Source organism: Nerophis ophidion, linkage group LG03 (genome assembly GCF_033978795.1).
Source record: "Nerophis ophidion isolate RoL-2023_Sa linkage group LG03, RoL_Noph_v1.0, whole genome shotgun sequence".
Classification (NCBI taxonomy): Eukaryota; Metazoa; Chordata; class Actinopteri; order Syngnathiformes; family Syngnathidae; genus Nerophis; species Nerophis ophidion.
The window spans coordinates 73,227,378-73,249,228 of record NC_084613.1 but is presented as its reverse complement, the minus strand read 5'-3'; the positions used below and the strand labels follow the sequence as shown (position 1 = coordinate 73,249,228).

The window sequence follows — 21,851 nt, the reverse complement described above, 5'->3', positions numbered from 1 at the left end:
GTAGAGGACGCTGAAGGCAGTGCCTTTAAGGAACGCCCCCAATATTGTTGTCCGGGTGGAAATCGGGAGAATGTTTTTCGGAAGGACAGTGAAATTCGGGACGGTTGGCAAGTGTGAGTATTAGCGGTGAATGCTGTATAATACCGGCGGGCCAGCTCTAATGTTAATTTGATATTGCCCCAAGGGCCAAATGAAATTACTCGGCGGGCCAAACTTTGACACCCATGCTCTAGATTTTCCAGACATATTTTTCTTTTTGTATTTTTGGTCCAATATGGCTCTTTCAATATTTTGGGTGGCCGACCCCTGGTTTAGCGCGACACCCAGGTCGCATGACGACGATTGTGTGTTCCCAAAATGCGGAAAGCCAAGAAGGCAGCATTTTTATACCATGAATTGATTAACGTGGACCCCGACTTAAACAAGTTGAAAAACGTATTCGGGTGTTACCATTTAGTGGTTGATTGTATGGAATATGTACTGTACTGTGCAATCTACTAATAAAAGTTTCAATCAATCAAAGTGTGCAGGTAAAAAAGGTATTTAACAGCTCAAACAAACAAAAGACAAGCGCTGCTAGGAAGGGCACGGAAGTATAGGGAAGGCTATGCAAAACGAAATGAAACAGAACAGACTGCAACACAACATATAAACATACATGACAGAGTCCCAACAAAGAACGGCGGTCAAGACTCAACCTAAATAGTCCTGATTGATGACACAAAACCGGTGCGGGGAACAGCTCTCAAAGGCAGGTGTCCGGTCGCTGCAGGCAAACACAAAAACGGAAGTGCCACTAAAATAAAAGCACAGAACGGGTACAAATGCACTAAAAACAGGAAAACGCTAACAAACTCAAAATATGTGGCAAACCATAACAGATTCCAGACGTTCTAGAAAAAACAGACCAGCAGGGAAGAGTCAGATGACTGTGGAGCGTAGAACGCTGACCTTTTCGGGGGCCCAGCAGAAACCATATGACATTGCCCTCATCTCTCATTGGTCTGGGGAGGGTGCAAAAATGTAAACAGGAAGAGTCGTAATAAAAACATGGATTAAAATGTTCTTGCTTTTTACTTTTAATGAAATGTTAATGAGTGATACGTCACGTTTAAACCAGTGTTAATTTTGACAGCAAAATTTGATTTAGTTTCAGTCATAGTCTTTTGACTAAAATGTAATTTAGTTTTAGTCATAATTTAGTTATTTGAATTGTTTTAGTTTTGGTCTAGTTTTAGTTGACTCAATATCATAAGATTATAGTGGACGAAAACTACAGTAGATTTAGTCGACTAAAGGGTAATATGTAAACTTTCCCTTCAATTTCTGAAAGTCAAAGCAAAACAGCGATACAAGTCGTATTTAGATGAAAATCATGTCTTAAATTTAGTATTTCACGAGTAAGCCGTGTAATAAACGGGATAACGTCGAGTGAGTTGTATGTTGTGGAAAATGCTTACCTGTGTGTGGATTTCGGGGTGATTCGACTGTAAATGTCGCTTCAAGTTGTGTTTTTCCCCGTAATCCTCGCGCTGCATTTCTTACACTGCGTCTTGTTATCTTTGACGTCAAATATAAAATTTCCCCATATGTCCTCTCTCCTCTTCCTCCCCGGCGTTGACATGTTGTCTTCTGCAGCGCATTCCCGGGTCAGTCTCAAACGCAAACTACGTTTACGTAGCTTCCTTACCACGTCGCTCTGATTGGTTCTCTTCCCAACTCCTCCCGCCTCTTCCTAACGAAATGAGTTCCGATTGGATCTCGTCTCTGTCAGACGTTTTCGTCTCGTTTTTATTCCTTGACGAATATGTCAATACCCCTCGTCATCGTCTTAGTCCACGTAAATTATTTTTTATTTAGTTATTGTCTCGTTTTAGTCAGAAAAAAAAGGTCGTTGATGATAACTATGACGAAAATTTTTCGTCAACAAAATTAACACTGGTTTGAACAAAGTTATCTTTGAATCTTTTCTAGGTTGGAGAGATCAAAGCTCACGCCGTCGAATGGAAGGCCAACGTCCGAGCGGAGTTCCGAGAGACGCGGCGTCGTCTGAGCGTGGAGATCCACGACAAGCTACAGCGCGCCGCCACCATCCGCAGCATGGAACGCCGCCAGCTCGGCCTGGAGCAGCGGGCCCACTCCTTGGACATGCTGTCCCCAGAGAAGAGGGCGGTGTTTGCCAGCCTGGACGCTGGTCGCTTCAAGATCTCCTCCCAGGAGAGTATTGACATCAAGCTCAACAACCTGCGCCTGAAGGGGGCCTGCGAGACTTACGAGCACGGCGGCGGCGGCGGCGGCGAGCAAACACCGCAGACGTCTTCATCCTCCGAGGAGAACCTCTTCAACCTGCGTTTTGGCTCGCTGACCAAGCTGGCCAGGCGTGGTAAGAACATCCGGAGGAACATACCGGGGGACTCCAGACGGGCTAGCAACGGGAGCGCCGTGGTGGACGAAGAACGGGGCGAGGATGGCACGGAGGAAGCAGAGCTGGAAGAGGAACGGAAAGAGAAGAACACCAGTTTGAACAACCTGTCGCACTACTCTGTGGAACGAGCCAAGCTGAATGGGGGCAAACAGCGGGAGAATGCTGGAGGGTAAACATGGAGGATAAGGGTGTCCAGTTGGAGTCATTTCAACTGAAACTACTCCAAGACTCCAAGAATTGTTCCAGTTATAGGGCTGAAACCTACACTGGTGTGCTCTAAACTGGTAGAAAGTCAAGCGTGCTTAAGGCGTACCCTAGAGGAGTCCCAACGGTTGAAGAAATGTGCCTTTCGGTTTCCTCTGTTTGCTTTTTCGGGAATCTCAGTCTTCGTGCCATAAAGCCACGGAAAGAAAAACCTGTTGCCAAAACAAACTAAAGACAAACAACAAGAGGCTGCCGTCTTTATACCTCATCATGGCAAGCTTATATCTCACGTTAACTCATTTTCCATTTTCCCAAACAAACGCAGACAGAGAGAGAAATCCTCCGTCTCCGCCACCGACCGGCCTCGTAACGCCGTTTCCATTTTTAGACTGCTGCTGCTAAACGCCATGTCGAATGAAAGGGAAAAAAAAAGGGGGCTGATCAATGTAACGAACAATTACTCCACCACGCTTTCTGACTGTCGCCAATCGCCCAATTCGATTGCAAGATCGTCATTTTGAAATGTGCTTTTTTTTTTGTAACTAAACTCATTCAGATTGTGTGTTGAATGTGATTAATGAATGGATTTTTGGTAATTACGAGCATGTTTTTCTACAGGTCTCTTTTTGGGATTTTTCCATCTTAAATGTCCTCATATTGTATGACTTATTTTCAACCATTTTAGTCCCACAGTAGTGACTGAATGCAAAGCCCCGCATTTTGCCCTTATGCTGGGATTCAAGCTTTAAAGGCCTACTGAAATTAGATTTTCTTATTTAAACGAGGGTTTTAATAGAGAACATCGACGATAAAGTTCGCAACTTTTGGTCGCTAATAAAAAAGCCTTGCCTGTACCGGAAGTAGCAGACGATGTGCGCGTGACGTCACCGGTGTGAGGGCTCCTAAAACCCTCACATTGTTTATAATGTGAGCCACCAGCAGTAAGAGCAATTCGGACCGAGAAAGCGACAATTTCCCCATTAATTTGAGCGAGGATGAAAGATTCGTGGATGAGGAAATTAAGAGTGGAGCACTAAAAATAAAAAATTTAAAAATTAAAAAAGGCGATGGCTCCAGGCGGCGGCAGTGGGAGAGTTTCAGATGTAATTAGAGACATTTACTAGGATAATTCTGGAAAATCCCTTATCTGCTTATTGTGTTAATTGTATTTTAGTGAGATTGTAAAGTCATACCTGAAAGTCGGATGGCTGCGGTGAACGCCAGTGTCTCCGAGAGAAGTCAAAAAGGCAAGATCACAGCTGCCTTTTTGAGCTGCAGGATGAGGTCGCGTAATCCACTTAAGTCTCCGGTAAGAGCCGACTTAATATCACAATTTTCCCATCCAAAAACTTGCTGGTTGACGTAGAGAAACATGTTTGCTTGACCGCTCCGTGTTAAAGCTTCACAACAAACAAAGAAACACCGGCTGTGTTTCGGTGCTAAAGGCAGCTGCAATCCACCGCTTTCCACCAACAGAATTCTTCTTTATAGTCTCCAATATTAATTGAACAAATTGCAAAAGATTCAGCAACACAGATGTCCAAAATACTGTGTAATTGCGCGATTAAAAGAGACGACTTTTAGCCGTAAGTGTTGCTGGGCTAATATGTCCCCTCCAACCAAGAACGTCACAAACACGCGTCATCATTCCGCGACGTTTTCAACAAGAAACTCCGCGGGAAATTTAAAATTGCAATTTAGTAAACTAAAGCGGCCATATTGGCATGTGTTGCAATGTTAATATTTCATCATTGATATATAAACTATCAGACTGCGTGGTCGGTAGTAGTGGGTTTCAGTAGGCCTTTAAAGGTCCCCATATTGTACGACTTATTTTCAACCATTTTAGTCCCACAGTAGTGACTGAATGCAAAGCCCTGCATTGTGCCCTGATGCTGGGATTTTAGCTTTAATGCTCATGAAATGTGTTTGGGGCAGCACGGTGGTTAGAGCATGTTCCTCACAATACGAAGGTCCTGAGTAGTCCTGGGGTCAATCCCAGGGTCGGGATCTTTGTGTGTGGAGTTTGCATGTTCACCTTGTGACTGCGTGGGTTCCCTATGGGTACTTCGGCTTCTTCCCACCTCCAAAACATGCACCTGGGTATAGGTTGATTGGCAACACTAAATTGACCCTAGTGCAGGGGTAGGGAACCTATGGCTCGAGAGCCAGATGTGGCTCTTTTGATGACTGCATCTGTCTCTCAGATAAATCTTAGCTGACATTGCCAAAGACGATAAGTAATGAATAATTCCGCTGGTAATCAGTGTTAAAAATAACGTTCGAAATATAAAACATTCTCATGTGTTTTTAATCCATCCATTTGTTTCTATCGCACCCGTTTAAGAATTCGCATTAATGGTAAGAAGTATTTTATTTATTATTGTAACTGAACACAAATATTATGTTAAAATGTTAAAATCATATTTATTACTACAAACAAACATTTTTAAGTGCAAATAATTGTGCAGAGACATCCACTGTTTCAAGCAAATATTATTAAAAAAAACTTACAATTCAGTGTTTTTAAAGGGAAAAACATTGAGTGTAAAAAATGTTCACCAATGTTAATTTTGACAGGTTTTTAAATTAGTTTCAGTTAGTCTTTTAACCAAAATGTGTTTTAGTCATCTAAATTAATTTAGATTTAGTCAACAAAATTCCAAAACATCGGTCTTGAAAGGATTTTATTAATTGTAATTGCAGAGCATCTCAAAAACTGAATTCACAACACCTGCTCTCCATCAATAATATTTCAATAACATTTCACACACACACTACTATGAACAGCACAGTGGGAGGGGGGTTTGAGCGTGTGCCTCACAATACAAAGGTCCTGAGTTCAATCCCGGGCTCGAGATCTTTCTGTGTGGAGTTTGCATGTTCTCCCCGTGACTGTGCAGGTTTCCACCGGGTACGGGACAAACGGTAGAAATGGATGGATGGATGGTTAGATTCAGAATAACAATGTTATTAAGAAGAATAAGAGACTTATTATACTCTAAATATCTTGGTGTTATTTAAAAATCCATTCATCCATTTTCTACTGCTTCTTCGTTAATGCACGCATCTAGTTGGATTCAGTGTTAAAAAATATGATATGGCTCTCACGGAAATACATTTTTAAATATGTGGCTTTCATGGCTCTCTCAGCCAAAAAGGTTCCCGACCCCTGTCCTAGTGTGTGAATGTCGTCTGTCTGTCTCTGTTGACCCTGTGATGAGGTGGCGACTTGTCCAGGGTGTACCCCGCCTTCCGCCCGAATGCAGCTGAGATAGGCTCCAGCACCCTCCGTGACCCCAAAAAAGACAAGCGGTAGAAAATGGATGGATGTGTCAACAGTGTGTGTGTTTCCGGGAAGCGCTATGGTGCACTTTATCCACTTTTTACAAATACACTGTATCTCCATGTAACCCAATAGACGGCATATATCACACATACTGTATTTCACATACAACCACATAGTAAGTTATGGGACAGGAGGAGAAAAACGTTAGCGACATTAGCATAGCTTTGTTAGCTAAAGTGCTAACATGACACTCACATTTTAACAGCAACATCATGCTAGGTTAGCATACTTACCGAAACCCCCCTCACAAAGACTAAACTTAATGGTAGATATTTGGCAGAGCTTAAATTTTAAGATGTGTAGCGAAGCCTGTTTTTTTTTTTTTTTTTTTATTTGTTTTGTTTCTTACAATGCTGTGAAGTGATGGACGGATACAAGGGATGGCTCTTCTAGCCCGGGGCGGCGGTCACTTTTTCATCACCAGGTTTTTTTTTTCACTTTTTCATAACAGGGGACTTTTAACGGGTTGAGCACTTGTGTTTAGTATTCTGCTCTTAAGAAAAGATTAAACTGTTGCTGTTACAGCCCGACACGTTTTACTATGGCCAAATACACATCAACAAAGTGCAGTTGGAATTTGGATTGTTGCTGTTCCGAAAGTGCCATTTGCAACCGATTTGGCTCTAATACTTGTAACCTCATCCTGACCATGACCTGTGATGATCCATTAATTGGTGTGACTATTTAATGACAATTTCACATTAAATGTATCCAGTGCCTTTTTTTTGGGGTCGAATAATAAACATGGCAAAATGAAATGTAAATGTGGATGTGGCGTCATCTTATTTGCATACTTTGAAGGTCAAATAGAATGCCATATACCAGGGGTGTCAGATCCAATTAATATTGATACTGGATATTGGTCCGATATCAACACAAAAAAATCACGAGTACCGTATTTCCCTGAATTTCCGCCTGGGCGTTAATTACTTTAAAACCTCTTCTCAATCCTGCGCTTATCAAAGGCATGCGGTAAAAGTAAGCATGCGCTAGATATTTTAAAACCTCTTCTCACTCCGGCACTTACCAAAGGCATGAAGAAAAAATTTGAGTGTGATGTAAGCTTGGACCTTAAATCCTACTGAATAGCTCTTAATCTTCTTCCCTTTATGCAATTTCAAATTACAGGTATTGAAATCAGCCTCCTCCATTTTGAAAATGATCACAGGGGAAGTGTCACTCGTGACGTCACGAGTTTGACCAGGCGGTAATACTAAACAAGCGCTAATTATTTTGGGAAGCGAGTTTGACCCGGCAGTAATTCAAGGCAGGCGCATACTATATGCCCTGCGGCAATTCAAGGGAATAAGGTATATATATATATATATATATATATATATATATATATATATATATATATATATGCCTTATTTTCTTGTTATTGATCGTAACAATCTCGTTGTTTGTGTTCCGTTAGCTGCTAACGACTTTTACTGTCTTTTGTTTATTAAGAGAAATAAGGTGTATATATATATATATATATATAAATATATAATGTGTGTGTATTTGTGGGGAAAATCACAAGACTACTTCATCTCTACAGAACTGTTTCATGAGGGGTTCCCTCAATCATCAAAAGATTTTAATGGAAGCATTCACATCCAATGGTTTATATAGAGCACAGAGTGGTTGGGTACAGGCAGGCGTAAGGGCGTGGTAATTGGCTCATGTGTTAGCTAGGAGGTGTTTCCATCTGTGGCGGCATGTTGAAATGATTTCACTGCGCTTGTTGAGGGATGGCAGGTCTGGATGATATATACTAAACTGTTTCTCTTTTAAGCCAATATTGCATATTTTATTACCACTGTTGTAAGGTGTGCTGAATGCAAGAATTTGCTATGTTATTGAATATTCAACATTATTGTCTTTGAGGTTCCAAATGTGCTTGCTGAGCTCTGTAGAATTCCGCAAGGTCTGGTTTCTAAAAGAGGCCTTGTGATTATTCCATCTGGCTTTAAACGCTCCTTCGGTTAATCCTACGTACGTGTCGGATGTGCTAATGTCCTTGCGTGTTACCTTTGCTTGGTAAACGACTGATGTTTGTAAGCAACCCCCGTTGAGAGGGCAATCAGGTTTCTTGCGACAGTTGCATTCCTTTTTGGTTTCAGAGTCGTTTAGTCTGGGGGTAGGCAGTCCTTTTGCATTTGCTTTGTTGTGGTTTGAAATGATCAAACCACAACCACAAGATGCAACATTTGCTTAAAAGAGAAACTGTTTATTATATATCATCCAGACCTGTGATCCCTCAACAAGCGCAGAGAAATAATTTCAACATGCCGCCACAGACGGAAACACCTCCTAGGTAACACATGAGCCAATCACTACGCCCCTACGCTGCCTGTACCCACCCACTCTGTGCCCTATATAAACCATTGTATGTGAATGCTTCCATTGAAATCTCCTGATGATTGAGGGAACCCCTCATGAAACAGTTCTGTAGAGATGAAGTAGTCTTGTGATTTTCCCCACACACACATTGCGCTCTACCACGGTATCAAGCAATATTTTCTGGATAATCCAATCAAGATATACATACATACATACACATATATTGGGTTCAATCCCAGGCTCGAGATCTTTCTGTGTGGAGTTTACATGTTTTCCCCGTGACTGCGTGGGTTCCCTCCGGGTACTCCGGCTCCCTCCCACTTACAAAAACATGCACCTTGGGATAGGTTGATTGGCAACACTAAATTGGCCCTAGTGTGTGAATGTGAGTGTGAATGTTGTCTGTCTATCTGTGTTGGCCCTGTGATGAGAAGGCGACTTGTCCGGGGTGTACACCGCCTTCCGCCCGATTGTAGCTGAGATAGGCGCCAGCGCCCCTCGCAACCCCAAAGGGAATAAGCGGTAGAAAATGTATGTATATATATATATATATATATATATATATATATATATATATATATATGTATACATTTGCAAACATAGTTACATTCTTATAACAAAAAACAAAACTTTTATTTTTATTAGATGTTATGTGACATAGAAAAGAAAATCAGTATAATTTCTCATTTAAAAAAAAATATATATATTTATACACACATTTTTGCGTTTATTCTTAGGGATGGTATACATATTCAATGTTTCAGTGTCTTTTCTTGAACACCTTTAAATGTTACGTAATTAGCAGGCTGGACTTTTAAGGTCTCCATGCGGCCGTGGTCACGTGTGTGTGCAGCACCTCACAAAAAGAGCCAGCTGGCACGTCAAATGAATCAAGGCGGGGGTGTGAGGAACGGCCAACACAGGAGAGACTATAAATTACGAGTAATAGACGAGGATGTGTGCTCTTTCAAGGTGGACGTGACCCCTTCTTTGCTTTGTGTCCGCCTCTCTATCTGTCCATCAATCAACCAGGGATCGCTTTTCATTACGAAGGAAAAACCTACTTGGTTGAACAACCCCTGGTTTCTTGTAAGATAGAACGGAAACAATCTGTTCCAGGGTCAAGCTGGCACCCATATACAGTGGGGCAAAAAAGTATTTAGTCAGCCACCGATTGTGCAAGTTCTCCCACTTAAAATGATGACAGAGGTCCGTAAGTTTCATCATAGGTACACTTCAACTGTGAGAGACAGAATGTGAAAAAAAAAATCCAGGAGTTCACATTGTAGGAATTTTAAATAATTTATTTGTAAATTATGGTGGAAAAATAAGTATTTGGTCAACCATTCATAGCTCTCACTGACAGAAGGTTTTGGCTCAAAATCTCACGATACATGGCCCCATTCATTCTTTCCTTAACACGGATCAATCGTCCTGTCCCCTTAGCAGAAAAACAGCCCCAAAGCATGATGTTTCCACCCCCATGCTTCACAGTAGGTATGGTGTTCTTGGGATGCAACTCAGTATTCTTTTTCCTCCAAACACGACGAGTTGAGTTTATACTAAAAAGTTCTATTTTGGTTTCATCTGACCACATGACATTTTCCCAATCCACTGCAGTATCTTCCATGTATCCATTTTGGTATAAACTCAACTTGTCGTGTTTGGAGAAAGAAGAATACTGAGTTGCATCCCAAGAACACCACACCTACTGTGAAGCATGGGGTGGAAACATCATGCTTTGGGGCTGTTTTTTCTGCTAAGGGGACAGGACTGAATGAATGAATGGGGCCATGTATCGTGATATTTTGAGCCAAAACCTCCTTCCATCAGTGAGAGCTTTGAATGGTTGACCAAATACTTATTTTCCACCATAATTTACAAATAAATTATTTAAAATTCCTACAATGTGAATTCCTAGATTTTTTTTTCACATCCTGTCTCTCACAGTTGAAGTGTACCTATGATGAAACTTACAGACCTCTGTCATCATTTTAAGTGGGAGAACTTGCACAATCGGTGCCCCACAGTACACCAGTTGTTGGTTAAGTCACGCAGGTGTAAAAAGAAGTTAATCACTTTTTATCGTAAATCCTGAAAACAACTTAAATGACAAAGTTAGCTAACCTGTGCTTACATTCTCGTCCATGTTGCAGTTTCTCCCTCTTGCTGTCTTGCAGGCGCCAGGTTGGTGTTAAGATGAAGAAGAGGAAGAGTGTGAATGTGCTGTGAGTGACAAGAGGAGCATGGCAGACCAGAGAAACTCAGCATTCGATCACGCCTCATGTGCAGCAGGGCTGAAGCAACACACAAAAAGGATCGAAAAAGTTCAAAAATAATTATGCTTCTTTATAAGAAATAGGTAATAAACAATCCAACAGAAGTGGACTACATCACAAGGTAAAAATAATATTAAAATAAACATAAAGAAAAAGTAAAGTACCAATGATAGTCACACACACACTAGGTGTGGTGAAATCATCTTCTGCATTTGACCCATCAACTTTGATCACCAACCTGGGAGGTGAGGGGAGCAGTGAGCAGCTGCGGTGGCCACACCCGGGAATCACTTTTGGTAATTTAACCCCCAATTCCAACCCTTGATGCTGACTGCCAAGCAGGGAGGTAATGGGTACAATTTTTACAGTCTTTTGGTATGACTCGGCCGAGGTTTTGAACTCACAACCTACCGATCTCAGGGCGGACACTCTAACCACTGAGCAGGTAGAATACAAAAAAAAGTAATAATAATAATAAAAAACAACTGATAAAGTTTTTTTCACAATTAAAATATAAAATACATATAATATGGAAAATACAACCCATTTGTCACAATCCGCTGTCGGGATCGTGTGTTATGTGGACTTTTGACTTTGTTTGAGCACTTCCTTGTTTGAATTTATCACCATGGCGACCTCATTTGCTCCACCTGCACTGACTTTCTGACGCACACCTGTTTATGATTATTGTTTTAGTATTTAAACTGGCCCGATACCTTAGTTCTGCCTGGATGTTTTGTTTGCGGTATGCAACAAGTCACGTTTGGTATTTCTGCTTTGTATTTACCCTGCTAAGTCTCGTCTTAGCTTGGCGTGCTCTCTGCACGTCCATTCTCCTGAACTTTGAACTCTATGCTTGCTGATCTTTAGCATTTAGCTTCCGGTGCGTAGGCACGCCTTTTGTCAATTGTTCTTTTGTCATTTTTATATTAAACTAGTTCTTACCTGCTATCCTGCCTGTCCGAGTCCTGCAGCATCTGGGGGTGACAACTCGCGCATTCGAAATGCGTCCCAAACGCAGCACCATTGAAACGTATAAAAAAGACAATTAAATACGAAATACTTAGCACATGTAAATAGTGCTGTTTTTCTTTTGTATTGTATTGCTAATTAATGGAATTGAACATATGAATACGGTGATTGCCTGTAACGTTGAGTTAAATAAAACATTAAGTACAATTTAAATAAAATGTAAAATATTTTTAAATTTTGAGTGTTTTTTATACTATAAGTGTCTTTTACGGAGAAGTGGCACACACAAGCAGGCAGCAAAAGACTGCAAGATGTTTATTTTATTGATTTGGAATATTTTTTATTTTCAATATGTAGGCAAAAACATGTCCAAATTCCATTGTTCTAGGACAGTGGTCGGAAACCTTTTTGGCTGAGAGAGCCATAAAAGCCAAATATTTTAAAATATGTATTTCCGTGAGAGCCATATAATATTTTTTAACACTGAATACAACTAAATACGTGCATTTTTAAGTAAGACCAACATTTTTAGAGTATAATAATTCCCTTATTTTTTTAATGACATTGTTATTGTGAAGCTAACCAATAATAAATAAAACACTTCTCACCATTAATGCGACTTCTTGAACAGGTGCAGTAGAAAACCGATGGATTGATTGAAATGCATGAAAATGTTTTATATTTTGAACAATATTTTAACACTGTGATTACCGGCGGATTTATTCATTACTTATCGTGTTAAGCAATGTCAGCTAAGATTTATCTGAGAGCCCGATGCAGTCATCAAAAGAGCAACATCTGGCTCTAGAGACATAGGCTCCCTACCCCTGTTCTAGGACATTCCAGAAATAAGAATGATCCTTTAAAAATATACAAATATATTATATTTTTTCAACATTGTCCACAAAAACGAAAAAAAGTCCTAAAAATGAAAACACTGATAAAAATGCCAATTTTTTTTTTTACAGTCCTTTGCCACATGTCTTATGTCATTTCCGTATACATACATATTTTATTTTGACACATAAAAAATTCCCTAAACGTATTTGATCAAAATGTATCCCTGGCGCGATTTGTCATGGTCGTCGACAGCTATGAATTTCTATTTTCTGTTGGATTAATCTTTGATATATGGTCCGAATGTGTCTTTGTTTTAGTTTAGTTTATTAAAGGGGAACATTATCACCAGACCTATGTAAGCGTCAATATGTACTTTGATGTTGCAGAAAAAAGACCGTATGTTTTTTAACCGATTTCCGAACTCTAAAGGGTGAATTTGGCGATTTAAACGCCTTTCAATTGTTCGCTGTCAGAGCGATGACCTTTCACCCGTGACGTTACAACGGAAAGCAATCCGCCATTTTCTCAAACACATTACACACACAAGTCAAATCAGCTCTGTTATTTTCCGTTTTTTCGACTGTTTTCCCGTACCTTGGAGACATCATGCGTCGTCGGTGTGTTGTCGGAGGGTGTAACAACACGATCAGGGACGGATTCAAAATTACTTACGTGGAGTGTGCATCGATTAGCACGGCATGCTAATCGATGCTAACATGCTATTTAGGCTAGCTGTATGTACATATTGCATCATTATGCCTCATTTGTAGCTATATTTGCATCCAGCCTTTCCCTCCACCAACAATTGATGCCAAACAAACCCTTACCAATCGACGGATTCAAGTTGCACCAGTGGTCCAAAGATGCGAAAGTCCCTCGTTTGTTCTGCACATTATACCGACGATAGCGATGCTACGACAAAGATGGCACAGAGATGTGTGGATATCCTGCGACACTCAAAGCAGATGCATTTCCAACGATAAAGTCAACGAAATCACAAAGGTGAGTTTTGTTGATGTTATTGACTTTTGTGCTAATCAGACATATTTGGTCACGGCATGACTGCCAGCTAATCGATGCTAACATGCTATTTAGGCTAGCTGGATGTACATTTGTAGCTATATTTGCATCCAGCCTTTCCCTCCACCCACCATTTAATGCCAAACACTTACCATTAGGGTGAGAAGCTCTGCCATCCGGGAGGGACTCAAAGTAAAGCCGCTGCTCCTTCACATCGAGAGGAGCCAGATGAGGTGGTTCGGGCATCTGGTCAGGATGCCACCCGAACGCCTCCCTAGGGAGGTGTTTAGGGCACGTCCAACCGGTAGGAGGCCACGGGGAAGACCCAGGACACGTTGGAAGACTATGTCTCCCGGCTGGCCTGGGAACGCCTCGGGATCCCCCGGAAGAGCTGGACGAAGTGGCTGGGGAGAGGGAAGTCTGGGTTTCCCTGCTTAGGCTGCTGCCCCCGCGACCCAACCTCGGATAAGCGGAAGATGATGGATGGACTTACCATTAGACGGATTTAAGTTGCTCTATTGGTCAAAAGATGCAATCGTTGGTTAGAAGGCGATCACCGAATAGCTTCAATAGCTATTCGCTCAATAGCTTCAGTTTCTTCTTCAATTTCGTTTTCGCTATCTGCCTCCATACTCCAACCATCCGTTTCAATACATGTGTAATCTCTTGAATCGCTTAAGCCGCTGAAATCCGAGTCTGAATCCGAGCTAATGTCGCTATATCTTGCTGTTCTATCCGCCATGTTGTTTGTATTGGCGTCACTATGTGACGTAGCAGGAAAATGGACGAGTGGATTTACAGATTTACAACTTCTAAAAATAAAATAAGCCACTGGGAACTGAGTTTTTATTGGTTTTAACCCAGGAGGCGGGAACATTTCTGGCTGAGAGAGCCATACAAGCCAAATATTTATAAAAGTATTTCCGTGAGAGCCATATATATATATATTTTTTTAACACTGAATACAACTAAATGCGTGCATTTTAAGAAAGATCAACATTTTTAGAGTATAATACGTCTCTTATTCTTTTTAATAACATTGTTATTCTGAGGCTAACCAAAAATAAATAAAATACTTCTTACCACTAATCCGACTTCTTGAACAGGTGCGGTAGAAACCGGATGGATGGATGAAAATGCATGAGAATGGTTTGTATTTTTAACGTTATTTTTGACACTGTGATTACCAGCTGAATCATTCATTACTTATCGTGTTAAGCAATGTCAGCTAAGATTTATCTGAGAGCCAGATGCGGTCATCAAAAGAGCCACATCTGTCTCTAGAGCCATAGGTTCCCTACCCCTGTTTTAACCCTTTTGAAATTGTGATAATGTTCCCCTTTAAGCAATCCCCATTAGTCTACACCGCAGTGGAGACTATTCTTCCTGTGGTCCAGGAAGAATAGTCTTGAATAAAGACAACATTTCAATTCTCTGCAAGCGGCAGCATGAATAAAAGAAGGAAACTGCTTTCATACACGAACAAGAAATGAAATGCTGATTGTAACATAAAATAAAATAATGTAATGCTTTCAATGCACAGCTTTCTCTATTGTTGCAGTTTCATATATTTTTGTTTTTGTTTATTTTAGTCATGCTTGCCACAGCTGACCCTATTTGTGTTAATCAAGCAATGACCATGGCTCTCACAGATGGTGATAATGTTCATCACGTCAATGATGCCTTATTGATCGTCGCTTAACTCCCCTCTCCGCATATACGAAGATGTCTGCTGAAGAGTCAAGGACAGGTTGTGCTGCTGATGCAGGATCGTGGCTGTCATAGAGGCGGGGGAAGCACTTCATGTGATGTGGATGAGTGGAAGCAAGGATGGAGGGATGCTGGGAAAAGAAGAGGGACTCACATGCTCTCTCCTGCAGGCCCATCTAATTACCAAGAGTCATGCATGAACAGTAATATATGTGAGTAATATAAAGTGTCCATAAATCACTTTAACTTACTATAGTATAGAACAGTAGGCCTGTGACTATGTAGGCCAGGGTTCCCTAAACTTTTTGACCGCATTGGGTTGAAAAAAATGTGGCCTATATATATATATATATATATATATAGATAGATTGATAGATAGATAGATAGATAGATAGATAGATAGATACATAGATAGATAGATAGATAGATAGATATATACATAGATAGATAGATAGATAGATAGATAGATAGATGGATAGTACTTTATTGATTCCTTCAGGAGAGTTCCCTCAGAAAATTTAAAATAATATATATGTGTATATATATATATATATAGATATATATATATATATATATATATATATATCTATATATATATATATATATAAATATCTCTCTCTCTCTCTTTATATATATATATATATATATATATATATATATATATGTATATATATATATATATATATATATATATATATATATATATATATATATATATATATATATATATATGTATATATATATATATATATATATATATATATATATACATATCTATATATGTGTATAATCTAATCTTTGCAGATTAGACAAACTGCGTTATCCTTACGGGTGGCATAGCTCGGTTGGCGGCATAGCTCGGTTGGTAGAGTGGCCGTGCCAGCAACTTGAGGGTTGCAGGTTCGATTCCCGCTTCTGCCGTCCTAGTTACTGCCGTTGTGTCCTTGGGCAAAACACTTTAACCACCTGCTCCCAGTGCCACCCACACTGGTTTAAATGTAACTTAGATATTGGGTTTCACTATGTAAAGCGCTTTGAGTCACTAGAGAAAAGCGCTATATAAATATGATTCACTTCATTTCACTTACACTGAACAAAAACAAGTCATATGTCCACTGATGTTTGAAAAAATCTACACTCGGGATCTATTTTACATTTCCCCAACTATTTTGCCATTTTTTTCCCTCGTGAACTAATCGACTGAAAGAGAGCGCACTTGCCTGACACTGCAGCGCCAGCGGGATGACGTCTTGTTATTGATGGGAAAATACATTTTTAGACCATATGATTTGCAGCCAGGCTTCACGGTGGCAGAGGGGTTAGTGCGTCTACCTCACAATACGAAGGTCCTGCAGTCCTGGGTTCAAATCCAGGCTCGGGATCTTTCTGTGTGGAGTTTGCATGTTCTCCCCGTGAATGCGTGGGTTCCCTCCGGGTACTCCGGCTTCCTCCTACTTCCAAAGACATGCACCTGCGGATAGGTTGATTGGCAACACTAAATTGGCCCTAGTGTGTGAATGTGAGTGTGAATGTTGTCTGTCTATCTGTGTTTGCCCCTGCGATGAGGTGGCGACTTGTCCAGGGTGTACGCCGCCTTCCGCCTGATTGTAGCTGAGATAGGCGCCAGCGCCCCCCCCCGCGACCCCAAAAGGGAATAAGCGATAGAAAATGGATATATATATATATATAAATATATATATATATATATATACATATATATATATATATATATATATATATATATATATATATATATATATATATATATATATGCTGTATCTGGCTCATGGGTCATAGTTTGGGGACCACTGAGGCCTACCAGATAAACGTTTATTGAATAAAGTGCATCTTACAAAAAGCTAAATGACCTTGAAAAATATGGTTCCAATCATAACTTGACGACCCGCAGTGTTTCTCAAAAATATACAGTATACATACATTAAAGGCCTACTGAAACCCACTACTACCGACCACGCAGTCTGATAGTTTATATATCAATGATGAAATATTAACATTGCAACACATGCCAATACGGCCTTTTTAGTTTACTAAATTGCAATTTTATATTTCTCGGGAGTTTTTTTCTTGAAAACGTCGCGGAATGATGACGTGTACGCTTGACGTCACGGGCTGTTAGGAAATACGAGCGCTGCACACACACACAGCTAAAAGTCGTCTGCTTTAACGGCATAATTACACAGTATTTTGGACATCTGTGTTGCTGAATCTTTTCCAATTATTTCAATTAATAATGAATAAGTCAAAGTAGAAAGATGGAGTTGGGAAGCTTCAGCCTTTAGCCACACAAACACACGGTGATTCCTTGTTTAAAATTCACAGAGGTGAAACTTTGCTATGGATCACAGCGAACATGGATCCCAACCGAATGTCAACCAGCAGGTTTTGGTGAGAAAATTGTGGTAAAAAGTCGCTTCTTACTGGAGATCAGCTGAGCTTGTGCCGCCCATGAAGCTGCCGTCGACTTCGCTGAGACACTGCGCGTCAACACACGCGTGGACACACCCCTCCGACTATCAGGTACTGTTAAACTTACTAAAACACTAGCAAAACAACAGAAAGATAAGGGATTTACCAGAATTATCCTAGTAAATGTGTCTAAAAACATCTGAATCCGTCCCAATGCAATCGCGTTTTTTTAAAACTTTTTTTTAACTTTTTTTTTCTAGTCCATCGCTATCAATATCCTCAAACATGAATCTTTCATCCTCGCTCAAATTAATGGGGAAATTGTCGTTTTCTCGGTCCGAATAGCAGTTTTTGTTGGAGGCTCCCATCAAAAACAAGTGTGAGGAGCCATCAACATGTGACGTTATCGTCTGCGACTTCCGGTAAAGGCAGGGCTTTCCTCTTACCACCAAAAGTTGCGAACTTTATCATGGATGTTCTCTACTAAATCCTTTCAGCAAAAATATGGCAATATCGCGAAATGATCAAGTATGACACATAGAATGGACCTGCTATCCCCGTTTAAATATGAAAATCTCATTTCAGTAGGCCTTTAAAACATGCTGCACCTGTTGATTCATGTCGAAAAAAAATATTTTATTCTGAAGGGAAAACCCCGAAAACCGGAAGTGAAGCGTCTACACCACACTGTGGATCAAATAAGTATTTGAAATGTGTTATTCAAGCTAATTAGGGATTAAGAAGTTGCCATTCTGTCACATTCTTTTTAAGGAATTCAAACGCTTTCTACAAAATGCTGTCCTGTAATTCCTCAGTTTGTGCTCAATGCCGACATGTAATGTGAAATAGTTCATTTGCGTTGATAAGTAACAGCTGCACTTCTTTGGACTCTTCAGTTTGCCGACAGAAGCAGAATACAGCAGGGATTCTCAACTGGACGTAAGTTAAAATATATTAATTTTAAACATTGAATGTTTTATTTTACAAATATATATATTTTTTAAGGTAACCACCAAAAACTATAGACGTCTTTCTCGACACTGTCGCAAATTAGGGGTTCAGGAATGACGACTTTGTGATGAATAGTAATGTGCTCTCTTTTTAAATTAATTTAACTATCAGTTTAACACAGTGGTTCTCAACCTTTTTTCAGTGATGTACCCCCCCTGTGAACACGTTTTAATTCAAGTAGCCCCTAATCAGAGCAAAGCATTTTTGGTTGAAAAAAAAAAAGATAAAGAAGTAAAATACAGCACTATGTCATCAGTTTGTGATTTATTACATCGTATAACAGTGCACAATTCTGCTCATTTGTAGTGGTCTTTCTTGAACTATTTGGAAAAAAACATATACAAATAACTAAAAACTTGTTGAAAAATAAAAAAAGGGATTCAATTATAAAAATATTAAAGTTAGGTGATTTGGTAAAATTGCAAACAGCTAAATTGATATACAATGCAAATTATAACCTGCTACCAAAGAATGTACAACAATTCTTCTCAAATAAAGAGGAGAAATATAACCTTAGAGGAAAATCTAATTTAACACATTTGTATGCACGGAAAACACTTAAAACCTTTAGCATATCAGTATGTGGAATTAAATTATGGAATGGATTAACTAAAGAAGTTAAACATTGTACTGATATGATCCAGTTTAAGAGCCTGTTCAAATTAATAGTGCTTACAAAGTACAAAGAAGAAGAATTATAAGAAACACTTTCAACCTTATTGAAAATAAGATATTCTTCTTCTCAGTATGTTGATAATGACTGAATTAATAATCAATCAATCAATCAATGTTTACTTATATAGCCCTAAATCACTAGTGTCTCAAAGGGCTGCACAAACCACTACGACATCGTCGGTAGGCCCACATAAGGGCAAGGAAAACTCACACCCAGTGGGACATCGGTGACAATAATGACCCAGTGGGACGTCGGTGACAATGATGACTATGAGAACCTTGGAGAGGAGGAAAGCAATGGATGTCGAGCGGGTCTAACATAATACTGTGAAAGTTCAATCCATAATGGATCCAACACAGTCGCGAGAGTCCAGTCCAAAGCGGATCCAACACAGCAGCGAGAGTCCCGTTCACAGCAGAGCCAGCAGGAAACCATCCCAAGCGGAGGCGGATCAGCAGCGCAGAGATGTCCCCAGCCGATACACAGGCAAGCAGTACATGGCCACCGGATCGGACCGGACCCCCTCCACAAGGGAGAGTGGGACATAGGAGAAAAAGAAAAGAAACGGCAGATCAACTGGTCTAAAAAGGGAGTCTATTTAAAGGCTAGAGTATACAAATGATTTTTAAGGTGAGACTTAAATGCTTCTACTGAGGTGGCATCTCGAACTGTTACCGGGAGGGCTTTCCAGAGTACTGGAGCCCGAAATGAAAACGCTCTATAGCCCGCAGACTTTTTTTGGGCTTTGGGAATCACTAATAAGCCGCAGTCCTTTGAACGCAGATTTCTTGCCGTGATATATGGTACAATACAATCCGCAAGATAGGATGGAGCTAGACCGTGTAGTATTTTATACGTAAGTAGTAAAACCTTAAAGTCACATCTTAAGTGCACAGGAAGCCAGTGCAGGTGAGCCAGTACAGGCGTAATGTGATCAAACTTTCTTGTTCTTGTCAAAAAATTAAGTACATATTACAAATTTGTTGTGTTACTCATTCACGGATGTCATTTTGCTATTTTGTTATTTTCCTGTAAAGGTCAGTGAATGAATGTATATATTTGTGGGCGCTCTGGCGTAGGAAAGGGGTTGAATTAAATAAGTTTTGCTTCTTCCTATTCCTTTTCGGACATGATGTATTGTGTATTGTGAAATGATGAAATTGCCTGATGTATAATGTTGTAGGTATGTCATGTTCGAAATAAACTGAGAAAAGAAAAGAAAGAATTATAAATAAAGATTTCTACACATAGAAGTAATCATCAACTTAAAGTGCCCTCTTTGGGGATTGTAATAAAGATCCATCTGGATTCATCAACTCAATTCTAAACATTTCTTCACAAAAAAAAAGAAATCTTTAACATCAATATTTATGGAACATGTCCACAAAAAATCTAGCTGTCAACACTGAATATTGCATTGTTGTATTTTTTTTCACAGTTTATGAACTTACATTCATATTTTGTTGAAGTATTATTCAATAGATATAAATATATATATAAAGGATGTTTTAATTGTTGCTATTTTTAGAATATTTAAAAAAAATCTCACGTACCCCTTGGCATACTTTCAAGTACCCCCATTTGAGAACCACTGGTTTAACACACTCGCTGTTGTGTCCAATGCACTATTATGCTAATGTTGTAATTTGTGCTAATTATGTAATTTTGTTATATAGTTGGTAAAACTATATTTTACTTTTTTTTTTTTTAAAGGAATGCACTTATGAGTATGTACACTGGTAAAATCTGATTTGTACTTTCTTTTAAAAAAGCCCTTTTTAAGAAACATACATAAAAGCCTATCATATGATGAGTAATATTAACTTGATATATATAGTTAATTGTCATTTGGCTACAATATTTTTCCAAACATGCAGAAATAATATGCACAAAAATATAAATTTTGTATAGTTATCTTAACAAAGACTGAAGTGCATAAAATATAAAATAGCATTAATTTCCTGTCACACATTGTCTCTCCTATTGAGTAGAGAAAGCTTGCAGCGCCCCAGTGTGGGCATATTGCTGCAAACAAAAATATATCAACATGTTTATGCCTTCATGGTTTAAGGTGGATTATATGGAAATGTGCCGTTAAAAATGATACCTAGAGATGTATTAATTAGTCGTATTGTTTGATTGTGGTGATCATAGTTTTACATGGTTCAGTGCTGCTGATGATCTAAATGTGGTGTTTAACTTACTATTTGTATTTATTCAATAGTTTGGCCTGCAGCCATCAATGCAGTTAATTAGAAAGATGCTCCAATAGCTTTCACTCTACAAAAGAAAATGCATGTTTTAAATGGGAAAACTAATTTGGAGTATTTAAAACGAGTGTTTTGACATTACTGTGGCTTTTTGTAAAACTTTTTTTGCCTTGCTTATTTTGTAATTTGATGCAATTAATTAACATGAAGCAATTGACTTGCATCAGAAAAGGCTAACTGTTTAAGCAGCAGACCACCTAGTGGGAATATATAATATGACGTTCATTGCATAATGGGTTTGTAATAGGTCGTGACTTCAAACCTCGGCCGATTCATACCAAATAGGACCCATTATCTCCCTGCTTTGCACTCAGCATCAAGGGTTGGAATTGGGGGTTAA

The 21,851-nt window shown here is 39.5% G+C and overlaps 1 protein-coding gene and 1 long non-coding RNA gene across 3 annotated transcripts in view; both read left to right on the top strand.

Moving 5' to 3' along the window:
* Positions 1-4,569, top strand: part of kcnk10b (potassium channel, subfamily K, member 10b) — a 61,594-nt gene extending 57,025 nt beyond the window's left edge. For both annotated transcript variants that reach the window (XM_061896033.1, XM_061896032.1), the window contains exon 7: positions 1,975-4,569. In XM_061896033.1, the coding sequence (XP_061752017.1) occupies positions 1,975-2,598 (624 nt within the window). In that variant the 3' untranslated portion in view covers positions 2,599-4,569. The remainder of the gene's footprint in view (positions 1-1,974) is intronic.
* Positions 4,570-18,207: 13,638 nt separating this feature from the next.
* The window catches only part of LOC133550035 (uncharacterized), a 262,035-nt gene continuing 258,391 nt past the window's right edge, over positions 18,208-21,851 (top strand). Inside the window, exon 1 of the long non-coding RNA XR_009806222.1 lies at positions 18,208-18,493. This is a non-coding gene — a long non-coding RNA (uncharacterized LOC133550035). The remainder of the gene's footprint in view (positions 18,494-21,851) is intronic.